At 37.0% G+C, this 18,841-nt stretch overlaps 1 protein-coding gene across 6 annotated transcripts in view; it reads left to right on the forward strand.

The window, feature by feature from the left end:
- The window catches only part of KIAA1328 (KIAA1328 ortholog), a 180,661-nt gene that overhangs the window by 4,087 nt on the left and 157,733 nt on the right, over nt 1-18,841 (forward strand). For 4 of the 6 annotated variants that reach the window (XM_063319390.1, XM_063319391.1, XM_063319392.1 and 1 more), the window contains exons 2-5: nt 296-331; nt 1,976-2,115; nt 6,129-6,223; nt 14,790-14,905. In XM_063319390.1, the coding sequence (XP_063175460.1) occupies nt 296-331; nt 1,976-2,115; nt 6,129-6,223; nt 14,790-14,905 (387 nt within the window). Of the gene's footprint in view, nt 1-295; nt 398-1,975; nt 2,116-6,128; nt 6,224-14,789; nt 14,906-18,841 lie in introns of those variants that run through there. The other 2 variants (XM_063319393.1, XM_063319394.1) reach the window with 2 other exon arrangements.

The following is an 18,841-nucleotide window of genomic DNA, read 5'->3' on the forward strand; positions in this document are numbered from 1 at the left end:
CTTGTAACTGGGGCTGGTCCCTGGGAACTTTTGTGAAGGTGACCTCTGAGATAATCTTTACAGGCTGAACGTTAATGCAGAATGAAGGAGGAGTAGTTTTTGTTTTAGCAATTTGTGTGTTTTTTTTTTCCTAGTCAAGTTTTACTTGCTTTTCATGCTCCCAAAGTGCTACCAGTTTGTTTTCTTATCAACAGTCTTTTAAAATTAAGAGCAAACATACTTATTTTTATAGTTCTGTTTAAAGGGCCAAGCTTGCTCTCTTTTTGTTTATTACCTTTAATAAAGCCACATGCAGTTTCTGACGAAGAACAGCCAATGGCATCTGTTGCAGGTATGACCTTCTAATAGCTGTAAACAAAGTTTCCTGTGAATACTAAACTTTGCAATGTCTTTTCAGGTATGTGATTTGTGTACTTACGTGTGTCAGGTACAGTCATCACAAGTTGTAATGGAACATACAGGATTATAGCAGAAGGTTTTTGCTCTGCTGCTTAGATAAGCATACAGTGTAAGATGAACAGTTTCAGGGGGTTGCTTCTGTTGCAGATATAGCATAGTTTTATCCAATCTGTAAGGTAAGTTGAATTTTTAATGTGGTCTCCAAAGAATGTTGAAGCATTAGAGATGTTCAGGTCTTTTGTAAATTTCAAAGAGAACAATTAAAATGGAGATTCATTGTGTAAAGAAAAATAAAAAAAAATAAAATTATTAGTTGTTTTGACCTTGATTTACTGAGGGCATGCTTGTGTACGTCCCTGGGGAAAAACGTGGTGTTCTTAGGCCCCCTTCAGAATTTTCTAATTGTTTTCAAACAGCTTTTACAGTGACACCAGGTCCTGAAAAACATATCTGGGGATGATTAGTAAAACTGTGTTTATGCCCAGAGTATGCCCAGCAGCAATAAATTTTGAGGAATCCTACTCTAGGTTTTAAGTAGCATGGTTATCTTTCAAAACTACTGGCTCAACAGCTCTATTAAAAATCTCTGCGTGTTGTTTCATAGTGATCATAGTTCAAGCCAGGCCATGTCAGATCGTTGTACTCTGTGCCCTGGAAAGAAAACAATGATCCTAAATGATGGAAATGAATTCACTCTAGGCAATATTCTTCCACTTCCATGGAACAGAATTTCAGAAACATTGTTTTCCCTTGTGTACGAGCATAGAGATGTTTAAACTTTTAATTTAGTTCTTTCACTTGAATTGCTGGTATGCTTCTGAAATTCATTACACAAATAAATGTAATCTATCTGCTAGTATAAAACCAATATTTTTTGTTCAAAACTTTTTGCGGTTCTGAAGGTACTGACTTTTGTCTGGGCCTGGGAGGTTTTAGTGGTATTGTCAGTGTTGTTGGCACTTTATAATTGCAGGACCAGGATTTTCAGTGCTTTTGTGTTGTTACAGTTGGTAGTGATGAACTAATTCTAATTATGGCAGGAAGCCTTTTACAGATGATCTGTGAAGTGTGCACTGCAGTGTTACGTTACTCACATGCCAGTTTCTGGAAGGAACGACTAGACTGAGCAATCAGTTGGTTAGCTGTATAACAGAAAAAAAGTTATATTTTATCATATGAGTGGTCCTTCTAACAGCATTACTGCTGCTCAGTTCCTTGTTCTCTCTAAGTGTCAAAGCAAAAGCTCAATTTTATGTTTTTGCATCTTAAACAAGCAGAGGTTTTTGCAATGAACATGAGTCAGAAGACAACACGTGCATTTCAGAATTTACTTTGATGTTCATTGTGGCTGGGTGCTCTTTAGTGCCATGCGCCTCTCTTTCTGCTGATATATTCATCTTAATAAAATTTTGTATGGAGTGAGAGGCTGAGGGGAACTGCAAACATACACCTGAAATGCTCATTCTGCTCAAAAAGAGCTGCTAAGGCAAGGATGCCTTTGTGGATGTCCTGTTGTAGGAGGCAGGGTCCCTTTTGACTTCATAATCTGTGTGTTCTGCTTGTCTTTCATCTCCAGGAGTGCCTACAAAAGGAAATTTAAGAACAAGGTATTTGCCAAAATATCAAAAAAGTAAAACTGAGCTAAAGGTGCCTGTAGCTGTTGCTTCTGTTTCCATGGATCCTGTTAGAAGCACGGGAGATCTGACAGGGCAGCAGGTCAGTAAAGGCAAATTTTTCTTTCTCTTAAGAGCGCACATAGTAGAAAAATGTCAGAAAAATCTTTGAACTGAAAACTTTTAAACACTTTTAGAGTACTTTTATTTTTGCAATCGTTTACACTTTTAGCCCACTTAAATGGTAGCTTGCTGGCAAAAATTAATTTTCCACTGAGATCGCTTGCCCACCTAAAGGCAGCAAAGGCTGAATGTGCTAATTTATGTAAGTAGTATGTAACTGGGGCTATGCAATCCAAATTATATGTATTTCTGTGTGTGTATAAGTACAGAGAGAAAGAGTATAGCTTCAAATAGCCCCATTTCTATATGTTACTAGACAAACATGCAAGAAATTGTTTCACTCTATTCAGTTTCATTGCTTTTGTCATATCACTTAAAAACAAGATTTGTAAAATTCTTCTGAGATATCTTTTTGCTGTGGTTGCTTATGTTAGTAGGGTAAAATCACTTTCTGTTTCTGTTAGTGAAAGTTAAAAATGCATCTGAGTAGTAATAGGAGTAGCTTTGTCAGTTGACATTATTTTTGAATTGTCTTGTCTACTCCTGTGACAATAGGTGATGCTTTTCCTACAGTTTATTGTGTTAGAAATTTCAAAGCAGTGGGGTTTCCTTTGATTCCTTTTGATTATGTATCGTGATAATAACTGTGATATTCAGAAATCTGTTGAGAGATGCCATTTTTCTAACACGATTTGTAAAGTACAGTGACTGTGTAAGTTATTTGAGTGCAGTTAACTCTCCTCCCTCGTAGTCGTCTTGTGCAAGTCTGTAAGTCACTAGGGTTTGGTATCCTCCCACTTACAGGCAGGATCTAAAACTTTTGACTGCTACTGAATCACTGCACACACGCAGTTAAATCTTGTTCTTCATCTGGGCTGATGCCCTTCGCTGTCTTCTGTGTGCCTCACATGTACATTCAAAACTCTGATGTGAAGACAGATCACTCAATTCTCATTGCTTTGACAGTGTCACTGCTCTTCGAATCCTTCAGCATGACACTAATAACTAGTATTCATTTTTAGGGCCCGTGCTGGACTTGTCCCTTTCCATTTCTGTGTTTATCAGTACTTGCTTTTAGAAGGCTGGTATGTACCTCCACTTCGTAAATGATGCTGTTAAGTGGCATGCACAGAAATTTCTCAGATATGCAGAATCTTTATGTAGAAGCATCTCTTCATAAGTATCTACAAGCCCGCTGCCTCATAGATGCCTTCATATGTCACATTAAAATCTCTTTTGTTGCATGGTGTGTTGTTTGTATTACTTGTTTAAAGAATTTTTACTCCTTTTTCCCTGTGAGAGCTGTTGGGGTAGAAATGGTCTTTGTTCTTTTTATGTAATGCTTAATATGTGAAATCTTGATTGGAGACTCAAATGTGCTTTTATAATATTGACAATAAAATGTGTTCAAAGCTTTTTCTCTTTTCTGTCTTTTTTAACCTGTTTTTCTCTTACCTTGCCAAATCCTCATAGAAACTTTGTACTCTAACTTTGAAGATAAGCCCTGAATTAGTTGAAAGGAACAGCACATTTTACTTTTTATGGAAGAAGTTTTCCCGGAGTTTTTTTGCAAGGAGTTCTCATCATCAACACAACTAATTTTCTTCAAGGTGTTGTATGCATGTCTAGGGAGAGCTGATTACTTTACTCTAACATACTTACACTATTTTACTTGTAGGTAGCTCACCATTACTATTTACCAGAATCCTCTTTTGAAGAGAATGGATTGAGTTTGGCTCTAATGTGAATCTTGGCAGAACTGATTTACCTTTTCTTCAGTCAGATAGCCTTGAGTACCACAAAGAAGGATGAGAGTTTTGGAAAAGACTTTCAAAAGGTCTTGTTAGTGCTGGAGCTTTTCTGTTACTTTTAATAAATCAGTGGTTTGCTATACTGGTCTTTACCAAAATTTCCCATCTTCCTACTTCCCGTTTGACAGACATTGTCTGCTTCTTTTGAACGAATGGACATCTTCCAAGGTGTGGTTTATGAAGTGAGAGAATATTCCATTTATGTAGTACATTTCATCCAGGAAATACTGAGTTATGAACTGTGTTCTACTTTGAGGTGTGTAGAAAGGACAGAAATCCGGGAAAATGAGATGATACAGTCTTTGGCTCTATCTCATTTGTCATCTTGTTTTGGTGGTGGAGCTGTTGCTGTATGTAATTCCACAGTTTCATTTTGACATGTGTTATGGTACAAGCTTGCCTTTGAGAACTTTTTGTGTGCCATCTACCCATACCTATTGGTGATACAAAAAAGCACAGACGAACTTTTCAGATTTTCCTCATCATTCCACAAATGTTTTTCTGACAGTATGTACATAGGTTTGGGTAATAGCTTGAGGCACCTTCTGTTAAAATCTCCTTTACTAATGTGATCAAGCTTCTGCCTCTTTTTTGAGTGAAAAATGTCCTGTAACTCTTTATTTTTCTTAAAGAAGTTTTATCATCTAGCCACTAAAAAAATATTCAGGCGTTTTTAGCATGGGAAATGGAAATCCTTGAACCATGTGTTTAGTTGAAGTTAAATTCAGTTAACTTAAAGATGTGCTCTCTTCATTTGTATGACTGTAAATAGCATATGTTTGTGAAGGAGACTGAAATCAAATGTCCCCTTGATATGCCCTGAAGTCTAACTTGCCTTGTGAAACACCATATTTTTTTTTTTTTTTTGACAAAAATACATTGACGTTAAAATAGTGTACTGAAGGGTCAGGTAGGTGTAATATGAGTATATAAAATCATCACCTCTTTCAAAAGCAACATAATCCTTTAATTGTTTCAAACCCCTGTTTAAGAAGCAATTAGCTGAGAATGGAAGGGGGCACTTCCTCTCTGATATGTGTAGATCAGCTGCTGTTACTGCTAATGAGGGGAGAGAAGCCCAGTGTTTGCCTTGTATGATCAGAGGTTGTTCTATGCTCTGTTGTGTTAGCTTGGCCAAAGTGCAAGGCATTTGTTAGCGTTCTTGTATCTCATGTTAAGCACTGCATGTGCTCGGGGAGGTTTGTAAAATTTATAGGTTTGTAAAAGTCTAAACTGAAAATAAGTCACGAAGCGTAGATATTGAAACTTGCCAAAATCTTGGACATCAGGGTATAGCTCTTATTGCTGCTTTCATCTTGGGATACTTATTTTGTGCTTACTGCAACCACTGGAGAACTGAGTCACCGATGACAGAAATTTTTGATAAATAAAAACAATTGAGAACTTAGAACTGTTTCCTAATTGGAAACACACAAAATGTGTAATGCCAGTAACTGCAGTAATACAAGGGACTGTTGCAGACACGACCAGCAATATGCCCTCTAGTGGACATCGATAATAAATACTGCAGTTCTCAGTGGGATAAAGGGATGCATTAAAAGAAGTGAAATAGTGGAGTATGTCAAACGTTTGTGTTGAGAAGGAATAGTAAGCACGAAGGTAGAAATAAATTATTAAAACCAAACAATGTGTGAAAGGAGGTGTACTTTTCTGTGTATTAAAAATATCCTTTGAAATAAGGACTTACCATCTACTAAAAATATATTGCGTAACTTTTTTTTCTGTTTTGTTTGCTTTGGTCATAAATGCTAAGGCAGAATGTTTTTTTCTTACTCTTTATTTTAGGATCCTAATATAATAAAGTTTGAACTTGGATTTGGATATCATTGCACTAGATTTTCAAGTCATGAGAACCTACTACCCTTTATCTAGTATGAATCAATGAATAGTGTATGTTTTAAAACTTCACATAACATATTTAGTATTGAAGCTACCAGCTTGCATTTGAATTACAAGTCTCTTAAAAGAATTCTCCACAATTTGGTAATTTGTTTCACTGAACTGTACTTATAGTTAAAAAAAATAATACATATTTTCTTTCCAGTTGTAATTTGTCTACTTTCAACTTCTAATTATTAGGTCTTGAAATGCTTTTAATATCTTATGAAATATTTATTCTCCTTTAAAGAGTACTTTCTAATATGTTACTTTAAATTTTCAGGTCACTAATGAAGGAGGAATGAAGAGTGCTTCTTTAAAGGATTTGTGTCCCGAGGACAAGAGACGCATTGCAAACTTAATTAAAGAACTTGCCAGGTAAGAGTAAGCATCACCTGGAAATCCATTATGTTTAAGGAGAGTCATTCCTCTAATTAACATTAAGCAATGTAGAACTGCATTATGGAACTGAATATTTGCATAAGGTAATTTTTCTTGCTAGAAGAGGTATGAACAATGAAGCAGGCTGATAGTGGGTTTTTTTCCTTGCTTCCTGATCCAAAGTCCCCTAAACCTACTGAAAACGTGAGTTAAAGTTTTGTGACCTGTGGTAGTTCATCTATACAAACCTAGTCACAGGGATAGGGTTTTGTTTGCTGCTTGTATCATGTGCTTTAAATACATGTTGTCTTTTGGAAATAGCAGGCTTTGTTGATGTGAAACTTTGTGGTGCTTATTTGTCAGGGGTAGGCTTTTATATGGAATGCCACGTTAATGGTTAATTGGTGATCTTGTGGCTAGAATGTGTTCATCAATATTTGCCCATGTTTGCACACATGGAGCAATAGAGTACAGTGTAATTTTAACCCACCTAGCCAAACTTTCTTTTGCTTTGTTTCATTTCTTCAGGTTCTCCCTATTCTTTGAAAGGAGAAGCAGAAATAGTGCAAGTTTCTCAGCTTCATCAAAATATTTTTGCTAAGTTTCATTTCAGTGTTAATTGTATTCACGAAGATAAATGATGTGAAAAATGAGTTCAATTTGAGTGAGGAGTTTCCCCCCACCCCTGCTCTGTGTCCCTGATATTTCAGGATCTCTGGAAATCTGCTTCTTACATAGTTGCTGTAAAATTGAGAAGCAGCACATGGGACTTTGGCAGGTATTCACACAACATCAGAGGGGAAAATCTTGTGAGATGGTATTGGGTATTTTTGGCTAAAAGTTAGTGTCCATACTAAGACTTTATAAAAGCAAAGTTTTTGTTGTTTTTGTTTTTTTTAGAACAAAATGCAGGTTCTCGGGTATTAATGAAATGCTTTTTGCCATAGATTTTATATGTCTGTGCAATAATTGGCAAGCATTACTGTCCTTTTTCTTTTTATATAGGAAAATTTGGGCAGAGAAATTAAGTTACTTGCTCAAGGTCATGCAATAAGTCTCTGGTGCAGATAGGAATATGTTCTCTCTGATTATTCTCATCCAGTGGACCATTTTGCCTGCTAATAATTTGTACCAATATAGGATTTCTTGCTATACAGTATTTTAGTAATTTCTGAAGTTCTTCATGCTTGCAACTCCATTTTATCCTACCTCATGTGTTAGAAAATGTCTAGTTAAGGCTGTCATAAAGAGTAGATTGCTGGGAAGTCTGGTTACAAATTGTCAGATGTTGGAGCTATTCGGACACTGTTGCCACTATTGATATATAGAGGTATATTCTAATATTAAAAAAAGCCTTTTATTACATTGTTCCTCATAATACACTGCTCCCTAGTGAATAGTAGTACACTAACTCATTTGAGCATGGGATTCTTCTTAAATCTCAGATGCTGTGATTTTTCCCTGAGGACAGTTTGATATTTCTGCCTGACATTTCTTCGAAGAAAAATAGAAGGTGCAGCAACATTAATTTTGAAAAGTAAAATTAGTGGAACACTATTATTTTATACTTAGTTCTCTTTTATTTTTAAACCTAATCATATTTTTATTGGATGTAATTAAAAGTCCTTTGCAGAGTAATAAGGAAGTTGAACTTTAATTCCGCTCACCTCGTCACTTTTTTAAAACTCCCCATAATTTTCATCCCTAGTTGTGCAATGATAAAGAGGGTTTTTACATGCAGTAGAACATTCTTTGCTGTTTCAGAGACGAAAAAGAACCAGCAGAATGCCGAAAGTTTTCCAGGAAGACTGTCCTGTAGTAAATACTTGGAATAATAAAGATCTCACTTGACCAGAGCTATACTTCACTGTTCCTTATTTTGCTACTATTTACGAATGAAAATGATGGTAGCTGCGACTAATTCTTGCATGTTTATTGCAGGACGGTGGACAGAAATAGATTGGTCAATAACCGTCTGCATGAAGGCAGTTGTAAAGTGGTAAAATTCTGTCTGTGTGGAAACCAGTAGCAAAATATGATTAACTTCTGGGGCTTGAATTTCAACCAGGTCTTGCTTGAGCAGTTCAGGATATTGGTCTTTCCGCCGGCTTCTGTGACTGCTGAAGGAGAGCTAATTTTTTCTTTCTCTTCCTATTTTTTATTCTCTTCCTCTAACACTCATTCCCAATGCACCTTTTGAACATTGGGAAGGTGTGTGCTTATGCCACCATGCTGCAGTGTCAGACTTGGTCTTGGTGTGAGTAAATTCCAATGCTGGCTATATTATTATATTTTACTTTGGAAAAAAATCAGTTACTGGTCTGTAATGCTCTGCTGCTGAGGATTCCAGTGGCTGACATCACATTAGCTTTTAGGGACTTTATGAAATTGAGTTTTGAGACAGGGTCAAAAGAAAGGACTCAACTCTGTCCTTTCTTAATCCTCCTTTCTAGGCTAAATAATCTTAGTTTTTGCTCTGTGCTCCCATCTGTAAAGCTAACCATTATTTTGCCTTTCTTTGAACATATCCAGTCTATTTTCCCTAAGATGCAAAAAGAGAGACAAACTGTATCCAAAGTTTAAAAGACTTCAATGTTGTAAATTTGAACTTTTTTTTATTGTGACAGCAGATTCTTTTCAAATTGTTTTCGTAGGGGAATTTCTGAGCAGAATGAATCAAGGCCCATGAATGACAAAGTGCTTTGAGTAAGTGGGAAATTATTAAGTGTCATCAGCCATTATTTTCAAAAATAGCCAGCATGGCACCTTTTATGTTTCAGCAAGGTGCTGATGGCATGGTGGTGGGAGTGGCAGGCACAGGAAGAGCAGATTTTAGCTCTCCCTACAGACAGAGTCTTTTTTAAGAGGCACAAAAGACTTTCTCTGAGCTTTTATTACTGCAGGCTACTCCTGAAGCAGTCACCAGCTTATGTAATGAAACGAGCAGTGACATGGTGAAGACACTGAAAGTCCTACCCTCACACTCTGTGCTGATGTCAGGACACATTAGCCTCGTCTAAGAAGGAGCAGCACAGGGTCATCTGGGACCTAGTCAGTTGACTGTTGAGCATTAGGCACTTGCTAGACACCAAACCAAGAATGGTTATGAAGTATTCTAGAGGAAAATATTTTAAGCGATATGCAGATTTTGAGAGCTCTTTCTGTCTTGGCATTTGCCTGAATGGAGAGGGTCATAACTTCCTTTGCAGAGAGAGTAAGCGAGTGTGTTCTTGCAAGCATTCACCTCACTCCTCACTGAAATAATAGCCATAGTACTGTCTACATCATAAATACTTCTTTGCTGCCTGCACAGTTCACATAGGCCTGTACAGCTCACATATGCAGTTTGCTTTTGAATGAACAGAGGCATTGACTACATGATGTAGGATGGTTCATGAAAGTTTAATTTTTGTTTCTAGTGGTGAGAATTGGTATTTAACTACTTGTATTCTTTATTTCTTCAGTTAAGATAAACATGTAGAACTGTCTGCCTCTAGACTTTGCAAACAAATCTGTGAGAGCAATTTAGGTAGAAAGGTATTGTAATGCCCTTATCCACCCAAGGGAGGGAGTGATTGCCCTTTTTCAAAAGAGATGCAAGATGGGTTTTGCTATCAGATATAGTCTCTTTCTGACAAAGACCATTGGCATGCCCAGAATGACTTGTACCCGACAGCTAGTAAAACAGCCTTCAGACGGCCCTTCGTCCTTCACTGAGAAATTGCTTCCTGCTTCTCAAGACCTTGGATTCCTAAACCCTTTGTAGAGTGCTGGCAGTCTGGGATGCTAGTCTTTTCTCCTGGCACTGCTTTATGTGGACTTTTTATCCTGATACGAAGATGAAATTGACCAACTAAAATTGAAGTTTTCCAACAAAAGGTGAAAATGGGAATCAAAACAGGTTAATTTGATTACAGAACTAGAAAACATTACAAAGGAGGACAGTAAAAACTTTCATAGTGTATATGTGCTGTTTAAGTGTTTTTCTTCCAGCACTTAGGATCTTTGAAGGACAACTTGTCTGTGGAAGCCCATATTACAAATCTGCAGTGTTTGGCCTCTTGGGTTGCCTTTTCTCCTGGGTTACGCTACCTCATATTTAAGCAAATTGTTACCTGGCTTTAACTTCAATGTCAAGATCTGTTTTTCTTTTTTTTTTGTGCTACTTTAGCAGCAATATTGTGCTGCACTTCTCTTAATTGGTCAGGCAGTGAGACTGCAAATGAGATATCCCTAAGCTTGTCTGGAAATTACTTCTTGTTGATAGGTAAAGCATGCCTAGGATTATTGTATCACCAATCACACTTACCTTTTGTGCTTAAAAAGTCATTTGTAGCTATAAATTCATGCTGTGAGATCTAGTTTTGTGTTTTGCAAGTTGCATATCATAAAATTTATCCATTATGCAGCAATTTCAATTACGTTTTGAGATCACTGGAGTTTTTTGTTGTTTTTTTTTTTTAATTTATACTGTCCATGATACTTGAGTAAAATGTATCAGGTTTGTGAACAGTGTCCTTAGACAAAAAAAAATGCTACCATTATCTCTTCCTGCAGCGCTGGCATTAAAAGTCACTTTGTTCAGTTCTGCCAGAGGCATGTTGTAATCAACTCTGGCATGAAAACTTCTTGTTTCCTCTTTTTGGACTGCATCTTTCACTTGGAATACTTGATTTAATTCTGTGATTTCTGGGTATGCTGGGGTCTGCATGATGCCTTTATATTGGTCCTTGACCCATTTTTCCTCCCTTGTGGTCTTGCCTGTTCCAGACAACTTTCTTTGCTTGGAGTTTAAAACTTGTGTTTTTTGAGAATGGTCACCAAAATATTTTTGTCTCTGCTAGCTAGTTGGCAGACTAATATCAGATGAGTGTTCCCTGAAAGATAAATGTTCCCAACGAATATAGGACTGATCAGTGAAGTTTCCAGTGTCTGTCTCTGCTTTTTGTTTATTTTGTCTTCTGTCTTAACTTGCTCAGCCACAGTTCTTAATCCATTTATATTGCACTTAGTAAAAGCTCAGTTTTTTTTCCTAAAATTTTCTTAAAAATAGAAGACACTACTGATTTTGCTTTTTCAGCGCTTTTTTCTTTTGTGAATATTGTAAGTGCCATCAGTCTGGAAGAGTTCTTTTGAGTTTTGTCCCTAGTGTAGAGTATCCATGACTATTGTCATGGCGCTCTCATGCATGACAGTTTTTCATTAGACAAATGAAACTTGAAGTGCTGTTGACCTGTGTGGTGCTTCAAGAATTCCACCTGGAAAGCATCAATCCTGCTTACTCGGTGGAATGAGTCAGTGTCATCAGCAAACTTGTTGATCAATTCCTTCTTCAGATCAGACAGTCAGAACTGCTAGTATCAGCAGTGGGCTTGGGAACACACCACAAGAATTGGAACTGGTGAAACAGGAATTAATTTTAACCCTAAGGCTGATGTCCTAGGAGTTTTTTTTGTCAATATATCTGCATTATGAATTTTTCTTTTCCTACAGAGGCTCCTGTAAAATAAAATTAAAATCTTTATTTAGATGTGTCTAAAATTACATAAGCTTTGAAGTGTTAAATTTAAAACAAATCTTGAACAAAGATGGTGTGTATCCTGTGACACAAGATAGGTGAATGTAAATTGCATGCAAGAAAATGTTGCAGGCGCTGAACAGCAGGGATAGTTCTGCTGATTTGTCATCTTCAGTCTCTGCTGTCAGTCCTCTATTTGTTCCTGTAAACAACAACAGAGCTGGACACCAGCATGTTGCCCAATGGAGCAGTTGTGCCCTTTGTAGTTGCGGTGTCTTCATTTTTCACTGCTCTTTTTTGACCTCGAGCGGATGAAAAACCAGTGAAAATCCTTTTGAGAAGCATTATGAGCCTTGTAATGTTTCTGTTTGGCATTAGTCCTTCCTAGTTCTGCGAAAAATCATCTGTTCTTTACTGCCAGAAGGCAAAGAATAAGTATATAAAAAAAAAATCTCACTGAGCTATATATAGGATGTGACATAAATCCAGCATAATCTGATGACATCCTCGTATTCCTTTTCTCTAATTTCCTTTTGCCACCTCTTGTGAGTAACTGTCTTCTATATCTCGCCTGCCCTTTATGGGCTGTCTCCTGCTTTGTGATACATAAACACATACTGTCACATTTCTTCTAAGATCACTTACTGTTCTCAGTCATTTACTGCATAAGATATGTTGCACGATATATTCATATGTCTGGGAGTATGACAGCTTGCTGTGATCTGTGTTAAATACAAACACAGCACGTGAATGTGATGTCGACTGATACAAGCAGCAAATCACAGAATCTAGAGATGGTAAAACCTGCTAGGTTTAGTCTAATTTCTCCAGAACTCTGTTCTTTCTTACCTATTGTATTTTCTTATGCTGTTGTTTGATTTTAATATTCTTAGGTGCTAGCATGGCCTAGTGTTTCAGGGGTCCTGAAACTTTTTTTCTAATGCCTGCAGTTATTAAGCAAGCTTGCTTCCTTATATTGTGCCCTGGAGATGATACTTGTCCTCTCTTTCCCTTCTGATCTTTTTTTTTTTCTCCTGTTCCTGTTTCCTTCCTGTCTTTGATCTACATGGTCACTGCTGTCTTCATTGTCTTTTTCTATTTGATGGTTTTTATTCTCTGTTCTCTAATTTTATTTTTCTTTTTCCTCTAAGAAACAGGAAGCATTCTTGCATCTTTCACTGATTATATGGAGGAAGGTCATGTATGTATTACATGAAGGAAGGTTGTATATGCTTTAGTCACTTACCTGATTGCTCTAGATTCAGAGAAAATGAACTGGTTATGGTTAGATGCAAAAGTCTGGATCTGCAGCCTGTGCCTATGTACTGTAGGTCTAATTGCACTGGGGAGCAAGGATGTATGGTAGATAGTTTTCAAACATTTGTTACCTGCTTAACTAAGGAGTACATAGGTGTTGGGATGGATCCAGACTTAATACAGCGTTTTTTCCCTTGCTTATTTTCTGGCAGCCTTTGAGTGGTGGGAAAGGGGCCTAGGAATGAGTTGATGAACACTACCAGGGACAGGATTGTAAATGGGCATATGAATAGTGGAATGTTTTTAGGCTAAATCAATTTCTTTTTTGTGTAATTTAGAAACTTTCCAATTAATAGTTTGTTCCAAGCTTTCAAACTGCCCTAATTTACAGAATTTGATTATATGCTACGTGTTATTTTTTTTCCCTCCAGGTTTGTAGAGAAAAGGTGTGAGTTTCAGTAATATCAATTACTTCCAACTTCATGCAGTCAGCATGAGCTATTGTGGGAAGGGCTATGGGTTGATATTAGAATTGGGGAATACTGCCTGTCTCTAGTTCACCCTAGTGAGGTGACCCAATTGTGGTATTTATGGCTTTTCCACTGGAATATCAAAGCAAATCTGTGCCCTCTTAAGGGAAGCATCATGATGTCAAATGGATGGCTCAGTCCCTGAACGGGCTTCTCTGTTAAGAATGTCAATGAGTCTGATGGGATGAGTGGAAGGCTTAGTCCAATGCGTGTATATATATGTGTGTATGTGTATATAAATATATATTATATTTTTCCCCTGCTTTCCTCTTCCTGTAGTATGGTTCCACTTAAAGAAGTTAAAAATGAAGTTTTCTAAAAGTTGTACTGCTTTGGTCTCCTGTCACCTGTTTTGTAGCAGCTGTTTCATCATCATTAAAGACTGAACTTTAAGAGCCTTCAGCAACAGAAATTGCCTAAGTGTAGAGCAATAATATTTATTAGTCTAAGCTCATTACTTAATATTTTTGTAGAGCTTTTATAGAACCATGATTTCTAAGCCATGTTTTTTAGCATAGTTACAGGATCATCTGTTCATAATGGTCGTCTTGCCTTCGTGATACCAGAATAATTGTTTTTACAGCCTGCTCTTGAGGTGAAGAATAAATGATTGTTATAAACCTTTCTCACATTGTCATCTTTTAATCTTGATCCAATTATTTATACTGAGCAGAAAGATACAGGGTGCTGTGGCCCAGACAGAAAGGAAAATTTACTCCCGTGGCTTGATATTTTAAAATCCCCAGAAGAGGACAAACTGTTTTGTTTGGAGAAAACTAACAAGAAAAATGATTCCTTTCCTGGACTTCTATTTGACCCGTAAATGTGAAAGAAGGATTACTTTACAGATTAAGAAACAGAAAAGTTTTTCAATTTCCTTCCTGTCTCAGCAGCTAAGCTCTCCAATTTGAGTTTTCTGTCTACAGGCCCTAGGCTTGTAAGGATCCCAGTGTATCTTCATTATGGCTGCAGGGAGTCAGACTGCACAAATCTAATTGTGGGTTCAGATCCCTACTTTGTGGTTCTATGCTGCCCATTAATGTGCATGTACTCTACTGAGACCGCTGTCTTTGAAAAAATGATGTATTGCATAAAGTCATATGCATCTTCCAATGTAATATAATAAAATAAACATTATGAGGAACTAACCTGTTTAAGGGTGGAGAGGGTGATATCCATTTACCCGGTAAGCGGAGCAGTTGGAAGTCAGGAACTGTGGTTATGGGCTTATATTTTATTTCTCTCAAATTCTTTTCAGGGTAAGTGAAGAAAAGGAGGTGACAGAAGAACGGCTGAAAGCTGAACAGGAGTCATTTGAGAAGAAGATCAGACAGCTTGAGGAGCAGAATGAACTTATCATCAAGGAAAGGGAAGATATCCTTTAAAAATATGTGCAGGGGCTCACTCTCTGAAATAAAAAGTGAACTACAGAGAAATAATTGTTCTAATTTATGGCAGAGAATAAATCTGCATGTGCTGCCATTCAAAAGCAATCAGAGAGATGACTTGTCAGCATGTGATGCTGGTTCATTTGAGCTTAAAACTGCCATCCAGCTGTTCCTGTGATGTTGTTTTGCTATGAAATAGATATTTGTCAACTAAAAGTGATAATAAGGAATTTATGCATTAAAATATGGTTATAGAATTTATATTTTTTTTTACTTAATTCTGTTAGGTTGTTGTAATTGAGGTCTAAAACTTGCATGGTATTCCAGTGCTCTCTGTGTCGAGAGAAAGGCAACTTACACTGAAGGTGTATAAATGGTATGTATGTACTAAGAGGTTTAGCCAGTTCAGACTTTCTTTGGTGTAGCTTTTGTTTGCTTGTGTGGTTTGTTTTTGGTTTGTTTGGTTTTTTTTGTATATAAAGTTAGTTGAATCTCTTTTCTTGCAGGCTGTGACTTCCATTTTTGTTAAGCTGCGTATGCTTAGTTCCAGTCCTGGAATATCACATGAAAAGTCGATGTTCCAGGAATTACAATTTTCCTTCAATGTGGTGTGACAGACCTTTACAAAATTCTCTTCTTCATCTCTCTTCCAAATCTTTGATATGTATGCTTTCTTGTTTAATTCCTCAGAAGGATAATGATTGACTACAGTGGGATATGGAAGAGACAGTGCTGCAACTGCAAGAAAAGCAAATAGTATGTGATTCCTCAGGAGCTGTATTTCAAGTAGGGAGGATACTAATGCTATTTTAAAAATCATTGATGAAACCTAGTGCGCAATACTATTTTCAGTCCTGAGTCATCCCTTGTTCAAGCGAAAAATGAAGTTAGTGACAAAAGTTGTGGAGAAGAGCCACTTAAGATGATGAGGGGCCTGGAGAAGCTATTTTTTAAGAAGAGACTAAAGGGTATGTGTGTATGCGTATGGATTGTGACTGGCCATATAGAAGTAGGTTGAGATGGTGGTAAGGTGAATAGGAGAGAGACAACGCTGAGACAAGTTTTGGAACAGAAATAAATGAAGATAAACAGTCCATAAACTTAAACATGAAGTTAGAGGAAGGTTCTTGAAAATTCAAGCAATCACTTCACAGTTTAGCACTGGAAGGCTTAAGGAAAAAAAAAAGAAGGCTTTTTATGATGAAGCTAGGTTAGCTTGTGAAAGGAATTCAGTGGTGTGTTCGCTCTGTCAGCAGGGGATTGCCCGGGATGACCGAGAAGATCCCTTGAGGCATAGTGGCACATGTATTGATAGACAGAATCTGGTCTGTTTGTACTGAATAATACACACATCAATAAGCTTATCCCAGCATGGAACAGTTCCTGGAAAATAGTAAATATGATATATTTAAGAGCCATTGGATGTAACTGTAACTCTTTCACATTGATTTCACTGAAGTTAGTATTTTGTTCTATATTGTGTCTTGCATATTCACTTAGCTCACAAATGTTGGTGGGATGTATGTTCTTGATTAATATTTTTTAATTTATGCACATAGAGCTTTCACTAATTCATCTGAGGCTTATTTGACTACTGGGAAGTAGGCATGCTTGCTTATTTTTTTTGGTTTTTTTTTCTTTTCCTTTACTAGAAATAGATTGCACAAGCATGAATATTTTTCAGAAGTCTGGTAGACATGGCAGAAGGTTAATGCATGCAATTTTACACTTCATAAAACACTGTAAAACCTAGAAATATAAAACAAGGTTATAATTTAAAACAATATAATTTTAACTACTGCAGTACTTGCCTATCATACATGAATGATTCAAGATACTCAATGTACCTCTCATCAGTTAATTTTTTATCTTAAAGCTTGTTGCAGAGACAAGAAATGGTAGAAATGACTTGCCAAAGTTGAATATAAATTCTGGCTATTTTCAAGTACAGCAACTTGAAATTCTTCAAGTTCTCTGAAATGTACAGACTTCAGTTACAAATAAGATATCAAGGATAGAATACCATAAGAAAAAAACTTCAAGTCTGGTAAATGAATTTTATTTACCTCTTTTTCTTTCTTCCCCCAAAGCTAATTTATTCTCTGTAAAATTACTTTATCTAGCCCAGTATTTAAAATTACCCTACAATAATAAATCGGTAATTCTGATATAACTGTAGCTATCAAGTGAAGTGTAATTTCAACTTGGTAAAGGTTTAATTTGAATAGGATGGGTAGTGTGTTGGGGTTTTTTTCAGCAACATGTATTTTGTTGTTTGTTGTGGGTTTTTTCTTATTTGGACTCTTTGGACTCTTGCAGCAAAGGTATGCTTTATGTGCTTGAAATCCCTACTTTAAAGTCAGATTTTCCTTTTTTGTTGTGGTTTATTTTATTTTTTGGAGAAGCTATGTGGACGCATCTATTAGAATTAATTTCTGATGAACCATGACAAAAGCTTTGTCGGGGCAGGGGATTAGGTGGCTTGCAATGATCTCACAGCAAAACTTTGAGTAACTACGTATTGAAAAAACAGTATCTGTCTGCAGTCTAAGCTTACCTTTGCTTTGGAACTGGTCGGTGCTTTCTGGGTAGGGAACAACTCCTAAAATTTCATGCAAACTTCCAAGTAAACTGTATCCTTCCATTGCAGTTGAAACTTTGAAATTCGAGTACTTCTTACTAGGGCATGCAGTTAATGGAGGACAACTCTGATGAGCATGCTGTGAATCATAAATAGGCCAGCCTGTTGTCAGGGTTGCCAAATACTTATTATCACAGAATTAAGGAAAATTAGGGATTTCAAGTAGTCATCTGGTCTACTTCTTTTCCCTAAAGCAGTATCATTAAACCTGTCATATTATCTTAAAAGTAGATACTTTGGCTTAGTGTCTCACAGGGCGTTCCCACTTGAAACCGACTTTTTTCAAAAGAAATAAGAAACACTTGATCTAAAGTGTTTCAGCCAGTTCCAGAAGCATAAGGGGACCAAACCTTTGTTTTGTCTGTAATAAACTCTTGTAGCCTTTTTTCCAAAAAGCTCTATTGCTGCTGTTCTTTGCAGATGTGATGCTTAGTGGTATAAGGTATGCATGCTGTGATGACATCTTTTGCTATTTTTACACAAATCCGCCCAATTGGGCCAAAATAGAAAATCCAGTAACAGGTGCTCCCCTTCTTTTGATGCCCTTCACAATGAAAGCATCTTATAGCTATGAGGATGAGAAAGTGATGGAAAAAATTAATCTTCTGAAAGGGAAGATCAAGCAGGAGGTAGAGGGGAATATGTAAGTGGAGGCTGTACTGGGGAAGTGAGAACTAGAACCTGGCTGGAAGCAAGGACTTGGAAAAGGATGTTGGGCTGGTCATGGCTGATATAAAAGAAGTAAAGCCTGTGACTGACAAGTTGAAAAGTGTTTGAGATCAGTCAGACGAGTGTGAGACAGCTGCTGAAAGCAGGGATGTGTCTGTTTAGTGTATTCTAGCACCCTCCAAACTTCAAAAGAGAATTTGGGACTAAGCTCATGTGAGAAGGCTACTGTTGTGTCTTCCTCAGCATCTGCTCTTAGTATTTGTCTCCTCTTTCCTTCAGTATTCCCAGATCATGATGGATACATACCGGGTGACTGAACTGTGCTTCGAGTGGCAATCTAAATTCTGGTGTTGTCCTTGGAGTGTTTGACTTGCAAGTTTAATGTTCTTATTTTTGGTGTTTCATTTGCATTTTCAGAATAAGGGATGAGCAGCGTGCACCACATCATGCTCTTAGGCTACTTGCACTGTCCCTTCTTCCACTTCTACTGGGAGCTCTTAAGAGTAAAGTTTCTGGTTTTCCTTTTGTTTCTGGCATATTTTCAAGCACCTATTATTAATTTAGGTCCCAAATATGATTTAATTTGAGAAACTGGAAAACGTCTTTTGTAAG

Source organism: Chroicocephalus ridibundus, chromosome Z (genome assembly GCF_963924245.1).
Source record: "Chroicocephalus ridibundus chromosome Z, bChrRid1.1, whole genome shotgun sequence".
Classification (NCBI taxonomy): Eukaryota; Metazoa; Chordata; class Aves; order Charadriiformes; family Laridae; genus Chroicocephalus; species Chroicocephalus ridibundus.